The sequence below is a fragment of the Rhamphochromis longiceps genome, linkage group LG8, assembly GCF_057381845.1.
Source record: "Rhamphochromis longiceps isolate RC_006_pf linkage group LG8, R_longiceps_female_GT1.1, whole genome shotgun sequence".
In the NCBI taxonomy this organism is placed as follows: Eukaryota; Metazoa; Chordata; class Actinopteri; order Cichliformes; family Cichlidae; genus Rhamphochromis; species Rhamphochromis longiceps.
Genome location: NC_140564.1, coordinates 19,650,660 through 19,663,658, shown reverse-complemented (window position 1 = coordinate 19,663,658; position 12,999 = coordinate 19,650,660). Strand labels below are relative to the sequence as shown.

Genomic DNA, 12,999 nt, shown 5'->3' with positions numbered 1-12,999 from the left:
TTATTTAACCTATAACACGTTTCATTCTAATTATGCCTAAAAATGACCTTCAAACTTTAATTGCGCTTATTTCTCCCCAGAGGGCTCAAGTGGATCAAACTGTAAAATATGGAGGAACAATTAAAGCAATTTAACCATTTACCCCGCTCATGCATAATCTGTGAATATGCTACCACCTTTTTTTTAAAATGTCAGTATCCCTTACTATCGCTTGCAAGTAAAGGGGAAAGTCAAATTGGTTATATGCAGGGGCGTTTCCGGGATTTTTTACAGTAGGGTGCCACAGAGGGGTGGGGGTCCGCATATAGGGTGTATCCAAAAAAGAATAACAAAAAAAAAATCTTCTGATTTCAAAGTGTTTTAATTCCACAGTCCTTCACTGGAAACAGTCGAAACCTGTACTGTTAGAAGAAGCGGATTTGTGAGTTTTGCACGGTTGTCGGTGGGTAGCAAAACAACAGAAGTGACTCCAGACATGCCCGCAAAAGTATGGGACGAGTTTGACTTTCGTATGAACATGTGCCGTGCATCCAGAAGAGGACGCATTAAACACTTGTGAACATTGTAAGTTTTGTTATGTTAAACTTTATTTTCAGTAATGTATTTAAAAAAAAAATACCACAAACATCTGTGTCCATTGCTTAAAAAAATACCTAGCCTTTTGGAATCGGATGATTTCTTTAGATGCACCCTATGTTTATGAGAAGCAAAATCTGGGCTCTCAAAAAGTATTCTTGACCCTCAAATATGAAGCGTTAATTTTGAATAAAATGCACTTGAAATATGTAAACTCAAAGGTTTATTTATTCAAATAATTAACCATTAAGGAAAGTATGCTTGGTATAAGCTGACCACATACCAATCAAATAAGTTTCATTCACCAGATTGCATTAAATGTTTTACATTGTACATTTACATGTAATCAAATTACTCAAAGTTAGCATTTTGGGGGTAAATCTTTTTTGAATAGAGCATTGACTTTGAAAAGTCTGGCTGTGATTTTCAGTCCCTGAACCCTATTACGACTGTATAACGTGAAAAGTGGTGCTTTACAAGAGTTTAAACATAATTTTCTGTTGGTCGATTATTTTGGAAAGTTAAAAACATTAATTTGATTATGTAAACGTAGTAATAATTGTTAAGTAACTTAGTAATGCAACGGCTGTGTAACCATCATACATTTAAAGCGCCTCCAGTAAACATGCAGATTATGTAGAATGCATTTTCAGATTCATACACATTATAAAATTAAAAATTAGATCATAATTATTTACTAATTGATGTAAATATCACTGTTGCACCTCAGGATGATTTTAATTACGGATATATTTCTGGGAAGCTTGTTATGATAAGCAGGTTGTGGATGGAGGCAGGACTCTGAGGCAGGCAGATTTAAAACAGAAAATTACCTTTATTAAAGGTAAAGAAAAGTCCAAAACACATTCCAGAAGTCCACGAGGAGAACATAAATAACAGAGGAATAACAGGAGAAACTAAATCCGACTGGAAACAGGCTGGAAACACAAGGGGATAACAAACAGACAATTTAACAATGAACAAAGGAAATACAGGACTATAAATACTCACACACTGAGTGCTAATCAAGGGAAGTGAACACTACTGGAAGAAATCTAGGAACAAGTAAACAGAATCTATGAAACTAAGAAAATAGCAATTACAGACTAGACACACATTTACACAGCAAATTAACATAAATGAACACCGGAGAAAATAAACTAAGGCACAAGGAATGAGATATAAAAAAATAAATTAATAAAAGAAACTAGATCTCAAAGAAACAGTGACTAACTCCAGATTATACTATAATTACAAGAAAATAAAGAAACTCCTGAACTGAAAACATAAACTGACAACTTAAAATACTGGGTCCAAAACCCAGGACCATGGCAGATCTATAATAATGCAATTTATCTAAAAAAAAAAAAAAAAGTAAGTAACTTAAGGTTTAAAATGAATGGTATGGTGTAGATATTATAATATTTAACATTTACATATAAGTGCATTAGAACTTTATCTGAGTAAAGTACTAAGTTACACAGTTTAAAAAAAAAAACATTAAAAAGCAGACAATGTCCTGGTAATTTTCTGTAATGTAAACGGTAAAATTCAGTGGATGTAATGTAACTCGTTTTAAAATGCTACATTGTACTGTATAGATTCCTACAGGTCCATGCTCTCTTCCAATGCTGGGCATTATACAGTTGTCATGGAGTCTTAGACGCATGTGGTTTTTGTGTCTTATTGTGTCTTCTTATTGGTTGTTCTGACACTTACTTTTTAAAAATGTATTTTAGTCTTTTCTGTTGTACATCCCATTTTTCTGTTTTTCTATGATGAGCACTTAAATAAAGTCACTTTTGTTACACCACATCTATGATGTAATACTGATCCCCAAACATCCATGAAACCCTACAATGTGATACATTTCAGATTAAAAGGGGACATCCGGATATTTGAAAAATGTTAAAGTTAAATTGCCTTAAAAAAAAAAAAAGAATTACATAAAATGTGCATTACCATATATGGATAGACCCACATCAAGAGTTTATTTAGAAACATTACCTAACAATTATCCCACTAACACGATATTTCACCAAATCAACATGTAGTATTAAATGCCTGTTTAAAAGAACAACACATTTTACAATAACTGTGTCAAAACACATAATTGCCAAATTCAAACAAATTTAATTTGAATTTCACTGAGTTTTGTAGATGTTGAAAAACTCCCTGTCTGATTTATTAAATGTGAAAAGGCAACGATTACACTCTTAGCTGCATTATTTCATTATAAATCACACTGACTGATATCAATGTGTTTATTTTTGCAAACTGGCAAATTTTTAGATTTAAGTCTTGCTTTGTATATCAATATGTTTGACTATTAAAACTTTATTAATATTTAAGGAATGAATCAAATCAACATTTTAGATCAGGGAAAAAAAAGGTGAATTCTTTGCGTGATACAAGCTTGGAGTGTCTTCATATTTCTTCTGCTTTTCTCATGCTCTTCATTCACGGTCACAAATCAGGAGTTGAAGGAGGAAGAATAAACTCTATTCATCCCAATCTATCGTCTCTCCCCACCCACAGAAGCCCGGGTCAGAGTCCAGCCTCCTGCACAGAGCTATCAGAAAACAACAATAAGCTACACACTGAGACACACAGACCACAAGTTGCGGTCCGTTCGCGAAGCTGAGTGTTGCTAGTGAGGCTGAAATATTTAGTTCCCACAGAAAAAAAAAGTCAGTTCAGTATTCTGGTTGGAAGATTTTCCCAGCAGTGAACTTTAAGTCTTAAACTTTAAGTGTTTGTTGGCTCTGTATGCGACTCCTCGTTTTAGCTGCATTTGAAAGCAAGCTGTGCTACAATAAAACCTGATGCAGTGGTCAGCAATTTTCATCGCACTCGATGGTGGAAATCCCTTCAGAAAACATGGCTGTAATTCTAAGGGACACATAAAACATGCGTTAAAAAAAGAGGTCTGCACGGGTTAAAAGGTGAGGAGGCCAGGAAGTGGGTGAGAGATAATGTGTTCAAGTGAGAGAGTCCAAGGACAACTGCAGTAAAACCCAGGGAAAATATACAGAAAAGAAGTCATTACCAAAGAACATCATAAATTCACTCATAGTTCAGTTCCCCTGACCGGCCAGGTATTTAGATTTGGCATGAGAGAAGAAATAAGAAATACAGTGTGGGACTCTTCAAGGACAAGAAAACCATATTGTTTCCCACTGCTGCTCATAAATCCAAATACAAGTCTAAAGGAATCTGTCTTGATTATATCAGAGACACAATGAAGGTATCTGTGCATATATCACTGGCACAAATAGTACAAGGTCAGCAAGCCCTTTAGACTGCAGTGTAATAGGGGAGGGACGAACCACAGACTATACATGTCACTTCTCTGCTCACTTTTCCTGCTCTGTTGATACCTCTAGCTGTGAACATTTCATGTATTTTAACACAGGTTTAGCGTAACATTTCACTCCTTCAAAACCTCCACCTAAATACAAGAAAAAAATAAGGATTACTTAAACTTTTATAAGTATACGTGGGAGGAAATGGAAATACATCAGTGCTTTGTAAGAGACACTCACAGGCCTGTGAAGTGGATAAACAGCTCAGTGCATTTAGGCATGTAGACAGCTCGTGTCAGAGGTCAGAGGAGAACAACTAGATTACAACTAGGCAACAGTAACTAAAATAATCTCTAGTTACAGGATCTCTGGAAGCACATTGTCTACAGCAGCAGAAGACCAGGACAGGAAACTGAAGGCAAGCAAACCAAAACTGAACAACAGAGGCATAAAAAGAGCTGCTGGGTCTGATGAGTCTAAATTTCTATTTTGACAATCAGATGGTAGGGTCAGAATGTGGTGCAAACAACATGAAACCATGATTTCACCATGTGTTGTATCAACAGTTCAGGTTGCTGGTGGTGTTAAGAGATATATTTGGGCTCCTCCTTACTAATTCAGCTTACCTCCTTGTTGTTTCCACCCATACCCATCCCTTTATGACCACAGTGTGTGATCGTCTGGTGGCTGCTTTCAGCAGGACAACATGCCTAAGGTGTCAAAGTTCAGTCATCTCAAACTGGTCTCTGGAACATCACAATGAGTTCACTGTTCTCAAATGGCCTCTACAATCACCAGATTCCAATCCAATAGACTTTTTGGATGTGGATGAATGTGAGATGCTCATCACTGATGTGGCAAATCTGCAGCAACTGTTTGCCATTAAAACTGCTACTTACTTTCGAGTTCCCTTAAACATATTTTTACTGTAAAATATAACATCATATGCTTTCCAGAGACTTTACATCACATCTTTTCTGAACTATAAAAGGATATCAGATTTGTTGTAATGTCCCCTCTGTCCCTGCACTTCACAGTCACTGAAACACTGCTCTGTTCAACATTTAAAAAAAAAACCCTGAAGGCGAGTGCAGAGCAGAGGTTATTTATCGGGCAAAGACTTAGGTCAGGTTGTGGGCCCGTGCTAGCTAAACCACACCACAGTTCACAGGAACACATCCACTAAAAGTCCAAACACTATCATAACACTTCATGATTTTAACCAACGAGACTTTGGGCTCAGCAAAGAATCAAATACTATATTATGTAATTAACATTTACAGTAGTTCTCAGTTATTTTTCCTACCTTCATGGACATAAACATTTGCAACATTCAGCTGTATTCACTAAGGACAAAGCTTGTAACGTGATCCACCAGAGTGCGTTTACCTGATAGCACTTGTAGTACTTTGAATGTTTTCTGCTTGTGCATTTTTACCATTCATGCATCCACTTTAGAAACATTTACACCAGCACAACGCAGAGAAATCCCAAAAATGGTGTCTTTACAATCCTCTGCCGCTGAAACGTTTTCAGTCTACAGATGGAGAGATGGTTTCTGTAAGACAGCTATGAAGCGGCAGCTCTTGGACAACAGCTGCTGAATGGCGTTTGCCACATCGCAGAGCAGCGAGACGCTAGAGAGCAAATACCATTGGCATATTTTACTGCATTCCTCGATGCACACATACCACATACTCTGTTTGTTAGCATTTTGAATACTATTCTTTTTTTCATATTTAATTGACATGGGGTAAAGTTGAATTTGTGCAATATAAAGACAGGATAAATCCTAGGTGCAGATAAAAAACAACCCCTGCTTAATTTCTTCTCAACAAAGAACAATTTTATTTATTCCATTACTGAAGATTTTTTTAATTTTTTTTGGTCAAACAGATGTGAGGTGGAGGAAAGTACACTTGGTTAGAGAGGTGACCGTGCACAGGGCAGCAGGCAGGGGGCAGCAGACGAATGAGAGAAGGGATGCGGTTACTGGCAAGAAAGAAACAGAACAATGGAATGAAATCACAGAAAAACTGGAGTGTTTTCTACCAGTTCTTCAGGAAATATTTAAGCTATTCAAACAGATTTTAATTCCAGTGAAAACACAATTTTCTCATCTGTGGACAAAGGGACTTTGGTAGAAAAGCAAAGATTTTGTGTTAAAAGTGCTCAAGGGGCTGACAGATCTTGCATTACTGAGAATATAAACCATTTTGCTGCAATGATAAACACTATGCATTATATATAGATTGTTCTATTCATAACTGTTCAGTGTCTCTGTCGTGATTTCAGGAATCTTTTTCCCACCCAAACCTCTCTGTGCATTTTGTCCTCTCGTCTTCCCCCACCCCCATCGCAGGCTGTCAGCGAAGCTAAATATACCCGTCTTCTCACACGCATTCATGCAGCAATCCTTCAACATATATGCGCTCACACATCAGCGTGATCTAGCTCGCTCACACTCTGTGATCCAGTTTATGATGCTAAAAAACGACAACAACAATAACAAAAAAAACCACAATACAATGTCCTGTCAAGGCAACATGTACACACATACTGGTCATTGTTCACATTCTCACACAGCAGTACAAAGGCATGGGCGCAGTTTCACACACAAGCACAGTAAGTGCACGCACACCCCCGTGTAAAGTGCACGCATGGAAGGGACGCTCTGAAGGACGAAGATGTACATGGAATGAATTCGAAGCTTAACATGCTCAGTGATACCCAAGTTATAACGCAGTGTGTAAGGCCGATTTGTGGATGGAGGAGGTTTAAAATACTGCAGAAAGAAATGCAACCAAGTCAAAATTAATGGGTGTACAACAACTCATTCACTCACACACACTCGCACATTAACTAAGCCCTGAATAAGACACTTTATGCTGGAAAAAATGAGAACAAAAAACAGAAAAAGCAAAAACATACAGCTTCCTGTTGCATTGCTCATTTTTCCTAACTCAATCATTCCTCACACTAAAAGGCAATCCAGGTGAATAAAACTAAAAACACTTACGATACTTAAAAAAAAAAAAAAAAAAAAAAAATCACCAAAATGTAAAAGAAAAAAAGAAAAATCAAGCAACCAAAGTGAGCAAAACTGCCAATAAACTGAAGCACAAATTGGTCAACATCAGAATTTTTAAAAAAGACGTAAAGGCAGGTGATTAAAACAAAAATAAAAGTCTGAGTGACAATGAAGGACACGGCAACAAACAAAAGCACAGTGGAAACAAGAGAGGCACAAAAATAAAGGTGTGAGGGGGGAGGGAGAAAGACACAGTCAGCTAGAATGGCCTCCAACATCCCCCCCCCCTCCCCCGCTTCTCTCACTCTGGAACAATCAGCTGCCGGCCCCCCTTCACCGGGGGGGCACCTCGCTTGTGTCTGCCAGTCCACTTTTGGCACACACGGAACCCAACACATGTTGCTCCGCCACGCCGAGAGGCCCGACCAATGATAGGGTGCCATCTATTGTCAGCGCATCGAACTGCTGTTTGGATGTCCAAAGACGCTGGTGAGTGTCAAAATTATGGGATTGGGAACTCGCACAACTACGCAAAAACCCGAGGAGCGTTTTGAGTGAAGAGTTGGGTCTGCTCTGGGTCGAAATAAATACTTTTTTCCTTCATCCTGTCGTGCGCTTACGAATGACGGTGAAAGAAAGGTAGCACGCATCATCATTACAAGGCAAAGTGGAGTGAGCGTCACATTGTGTGGTTGGTTTTTTTTGTTTTGTTTTTTTTAAATGAGAATTTACCCCAAATAAATACAAGAAAATAAAAAAATGTAAACAAAGTCTGCGTTGATGAACGTTGTGGAGATATCATGCATGTCATCTGGGAGGCTGAGCTACTTCAGTGTTCGGGTGTCCCGCTGCCCTGACTGGAAAGGTGCGAAGGTGTAGGCAAGGTGAAGAGGCGAAGAGCTCCTCCTACTCGACTTTTACACCCAACTTCTCTGTGTTTAGTAAGTAGAGGCTGTCGTCTATGAGGAAACTGGAGGAAGAACAAAGTATCGATTATTCACCATAAGGTAGTTGCATCTCAGTCCCCTAACATTTCTCTCAGTATTAGTGCCAAAACACTTATTTTCTCTGTAATTCCATCTCTCGCATATTTTTTACAAACCTGTAGAAAAGGAAATGCACTGGGATGGTGCTGAGGTGCCAAACAGCGTGGGCGTCTAAGACCCAAAGCAGTGGGGGAAAGTCCAGAAGCTCCAGCAGGGCCAGACCGTGGAGCAGCACCACCACCAGGCCACACTTCCACCAGTACGGCAGGGTCCGCCGGTTCTGCCAGCACCAACAGAGCCACCACAAGAGGTTTACCATGCCTTTAAAGCCCAAAAAAGATGAGCAGAGAGCATTAAATCACAGATATCTGAAAGAGCTGATGCCTGAAGGACAGCAAGGAATGAATTCCTCACATATCAACCATATACAGGCTTATAGGTTACTTGTGGAAATGGACTCTACCGATTGTGGCGTTTGCAGCCATGTTGTAGCCGTAGTCAAAACTGACAAAGGTCAAGTAGGACACGTGTGAGGTAAAGACCAAAATGAGCAGGACTCCAACCATGCTGGACACACCGGGTCGCTTTAGGCCCAACGTTCTGGCAAAGAGAGGAAGGAAGGCAAGTAACGTGAGCATATTCAGAGAAGTAAGACAAAGAGTTATAACGACCACACTTGACAAATATTCTCTCTCGTTTTTAATCCAACTTTATCCTAGAAGATATTTGAACCAGGATTAATGATTACCATCTAGAATGTGGTTTCGGATGCTAGTTGGGTGTGGAAGGTTTGCTTACCTGACGCAGCACAGGTAGATTGAGTAAAGAATGACTGCTGTTGCGCAGAAATAGTCCATTTTCTATAAGAAAAACATACAAAATCTTAACTTAAGATCAACCAGTGCTTGTTTACAGAAACTACACCGCGCACAGCTCGAAGGTTGATCAGTAATGGCATTAGGATGTTGCTCATTTGCTAAGCTCATTAACCAATCAAAGAGCAGAATGCTCATCTCAACAGGTGGTCTGGCAAGTGGAAATGTACATTAGCAGTTTTCCTCTCTCGGTGTACATTAAAGTAAAGCTTTTATTTATTATTATTAAAACTCGATCATGTGACTGCATGTAAAACTGTAAAACACTGTTTAAACAGTGTTTCTGGCAGAAAACAAGCTGACGGAACACAAGTAAATGGAACAAAACGAGATTCAAAGGTGGGAGATCCCCAGTAGGACACACACAAATCAACTCTTTTTTCTTTTCTTTTTAAGGTAATAAGTTACTAGAGGTTTAAAAGCCCTTACCTCAGTGAGATAGGTGTCCCGCGTGTGAAACACTGTGGACCAGAACCAGGCATTGAGAGATACCTGAAAACACCCCACAAAGATTTAAATATTAAAGTCTGAATAACTCATTGTTTGGATAATTTCTGCATCAGACATAGAAGTTTTTGATAGAATGCATTTTTTGTTTATCATTTTAAAAAACACAGCCTATTAAACGCAACCTATTGGCCAGGTAATCTAGAAGCGCTTTCTATTAAGTTAGTAACTATTTCTTGAGGTATAACGCTGGGCAGTTAATAAATAACGGGTCAAGCAGATGGGCTACAGTAGCACAAGACCACACCGGCTGCCACTCCTGTCAGCTGAAAACAGGAAACTGAGGCTACGATTTATAGAAGAAGATTTAATATAAGATTGAAAACTTTTGTCCTTTCTGATGAGTCTCCACTTCTGCTTCAACATTCAGATGGTAGGGTCACAATTTGGCATAAACATGTCCATGTCCATCCCTTTATGGCTACAGTGTACCATCATCTCATAGCTGCTTCCAGCAAGATAGTGCAACATATCTCAAAGTTCAAATCCTCTCAAATGGCCTTCACAGTTACTACATTTCAATCCAGTAGAGCACCTTTGTGATGTACTGTGATGGGAGACTCAGATCAGGGATTCCAGCCACAAAATAAAATCAGTCTATCCAATCAGTGTACAGACACAGCCAGCATATAGACAACTTTGTCCTTTAGGTGATCAAGCATAACAAAGATAACTGACTTTTTGCCCTTTTGAAGTACAATAAACACAAACACACACTTTTTTAATGTTCTCCATCACATCCGGATACAGAAATCAACTCACCAGGGAGAAGGCGTTGATGGTGTGGTACATGGGGCTCTGTCGTGGCACCGTGCTCCGATAGCGCAGTAGCATGAGAAGGCAAGCCAGGCCATTCAGCAGAGAGGCCAACGCGGATGCCGGCTCCTCAAAACACAAGAAGCGTGCAAACGGCCACTGTAGGGGAAAAAAATAATTCGTCCATAATTTCAGATTTGACTGAAATCAATGAAATCTCACAGAATACATAAAAGTGGACAGCATATCCTTTATTGATCAACCTTGGGTAGGTAGTAACAAACCTTGCCGTGGAACTGTGGGACCCTGTACCCCTCAGCCTGGTAAAGGCCGACTGTGGTCCACATGCACTGATAGCGGCAGTCATCACGGCATGTCCAACCTGAACAAAGAGAGGAGCAGAGTGCAAGCACGTCAGAGCTGCAAATTTTGGTATTGATCGGATACAACTAAATACAGGGCCAGCATTGTTGACACCAATAACGATATCTGAATCATTATTAATTTGCAAACTCTGAACATAGTTTAATGACCATTAAATCGCTGTAATTTTTTTTTAAATTTCTACAAAAATTAGTTAACACAATTCAAATAAACTCAACTTTACTTGTAGCACCCAGTCACGACAACAGTTGAATTAAGGTGCTTTATATTGCAAGGTAAACGCCCTACAATAATACAGAGAAAACCCCAACAATCAACCTTATGAGCACTTTGGTGACATTGGGAAGGAAAAACTCCCTTTTAACAGGAAGAAACCTCCAGCAGACACAACAAAAGACATCTTTCAGATTTTCATGTAATTTGAAACCAGGTGTTTTGGAAACCTGGAATGCAAATGTGCCTGTCTCTACAGCACAGGTCAGAGTCTGTTGTTTAAATGTGCTATAGGCTACAAGTCAAATAGACGTGCCAGACAACACAACAAGATTCACACGTTTTTTGTTTGGTTTATTTATAGCCCATACTTGAGGTGTATTTTGTCAATAAAATAAGCATGGAAGCGGTTTCAATTCTTGTATAGCAGTGAATAAACTTAAATACACAAGCAACTACAAAAGGCATTCCCTGGATATTTTATACAACTTTAAGCATAGAGGTAAAAGAAAACAATTAATTAAATATTTAAAGGGGTTGCCTTTTGGCTAACTAGTTGTGTAGACACAGCACAGAAAAGATAATAATGGCAGAAGGGTGGGGTGACAATAGAGCTGTTGGGAGAGCTTGACCAGCCTGAAAATCTGGTTTTTAGTGTTGAAGGCCATGAAACAAGGTCACAGTTTTCTTTTTAAAGGCATGTGAAGACTAAAAGTCACACATGTAGGCATCAGTACAAAGCACCTGCATGCACGAGTGAATATAATGAATGTAAACAGCAAATTAATGGGGGTCAGTTAGCAAATGTTGCTATACAGATATATGCATGTACAAGTTGCCACAATATTGATAAGCACTGATGGAAAAATCTATTGCTAGCAAGGTAAGTTAGCTTAACTTACCTGCCGACAAGAGCAACTCACCTGTCAGCGCCATGTACTGCGGCTGGGCAGACAGGAAGCCGTTTAGCCGAGCTCCGGTGCAGTTTGCGCGGATACACTGCTTCACACAGTCTCGGTAAACCGGCTCCTTGTCGCCTTGAGAGGATTGCACAGTGGTCACCGACATCAGGAGCAAGAGGACGGTGACCACAGCGGGGAGTGTGACAGATGTGCCGCGGAGTGAAACCACAGAGGCCATGGCGGTTCTTCTGGGCCCGTCAGGATTCACGAAGGCACGACCGGACGACAGCGGCGTGAAGCCTACAGCGCGCATCACCACGGGGCCATCCCCAGTTTGTGCGGACAAACCAGGCCTGAAATGTGTTACAGTACCGCTGATGGACCGGGAAATGCCCACTCTTCCTCTGCTCCCCTGAGCTCAGCCAAGTTTCAAACTCGAACAGCGTTTCCTGTCGACATTTCAAAATTAAAACAACTTTCCCGGAAGCGTATTTACTCAAGTTGTAGTAGCCTATATCATACAGGTCTCAGCTAGTATAACTTACCAAAATTCTTCTCATAAACATAATTTCTACGTCGTAATACGGCTTATTTGATAAATTCTGGCTACTATCTTAAGATTGGTTGCTTTTATTTTGAAGGAGGTAAGTTTTGTCGCAAAAACCTTTACATCCTGATTCAGTCCGCAACGTCACCAGGTCACGTGACCCATTGATCTTTTGATTTTTAAATAATAATATTAATGTAATATAATAATAATGTAAAGTATAATATATAAAATTGTTATGATAATAATAATATGCAATGCCTCAATAAAATTTATTTTATTGCATATAATACTAACCATTTGTTACCATTTGTTTTTCAATTTTTAGTTTTATAATTTCTCTAATTCATTTTTTCTTCCTGTCCTTTGTACTGCTGCTGTAACAAATGAATTTCTCCAATGATGGATTAAATAACGTTTATGTATAATAGTTTATTATTATTATTATTATTATTAGGGCCCGAGCACTGACAGTGCGAAGGCCCTATTGTAATTGCTCTGTTTATTATTATTATTAGGGCCCGAGCACTGACAGTGCGAAGGCCCTATTGTAATTGCTCTGTTTATTAGGGCCCGAGCACTGACAGTGCGAAGGCCCTATTGTAATTGCTCTGTTTATTATTATTATTAGGGCCCGAGCACTGACAGTGCGAAGGCCCTATTGTAATTGCTCTGTTTATTATTATTATTATTAGGGCCCGAGCACTGACAGTGCGAAGGCCCTATTGTAATTGCTCTGTTTATTATTATTATTATTATTATTATTTCGGCAAATGAATTGGCCGTTTGAGGGCCTAAACATGCTCGAAAACTCATGAAATTTTGCACACGCGTCAGGTCTGGTGAAAATTTACGTATTTTAATGTTCCCAGACATGGCCAGGGAAAATTAGCTCAGTAGCGCCACCTAGAAAAATG

The 12,999-nt window shown here is 39.2% G+C and overlaps 1 protein-coding gene across 1 annotated transcript; it reads right to left on the bottom strand.

Annotated features, from left to right (window-relative positions):
* Positions 1–6,313: 6,313 nt before the first annotated feature.
* On the bottom strand, positions 6,314–11,988 carry pgap3 (post-GPI attachment to proteins phospholipase 3). Its single transcript, XM_085416371.1, has 8 exons — positions 11,557–11,988; positions 10,321–10,418; positions 10,043–10,195; positions 9,203–9,265; positions 8,697–8,758; positions 8,362–8,498; positions 8,015–8,219; positions 6,314–7,882 (listed from the first exon to the last, which is right to left on the bottom strand). Exons 1-8 carry the CDS (start codon positions 11,846–11,848, stop codon positions 7,819–7,821), a joined length of 1,074 nt encoding a protein of 357 aa, XP_085272497.1. The 5' UTR covers positions 11,849–11,988; the 3' UTR covers positions 6,314–7,818.
* Positions 11,989–12,999: the final 1,011 nt, after the last annotated feature.

Excerpts from the sequence above, each read along its gene's own strand:
- pgap3 (XM_085416371.1), bottom strand. The coding sequence starts at position 11,848 with ATGCGCGCTGTAGGCTTCACGCCGCTGTCGTCCGGTCGTGCCTTCGTG. Across the intron at positions 10,419-11,556 it reads GCAGTACATGGCGCTGACAG|GTTGGACATGCCGTGATGAC; the intron begins GTGAGTTGCTCT and ends CTCTTTGTTCAG. Across the intron at positions 10,196-10,320 it reads TCCCACAGTTCCACGGCAAG|TGGCCGTTTGCACGCTTCTT; the intron begins GTTTGTTACTAC and ends TTTCCCCTACAG.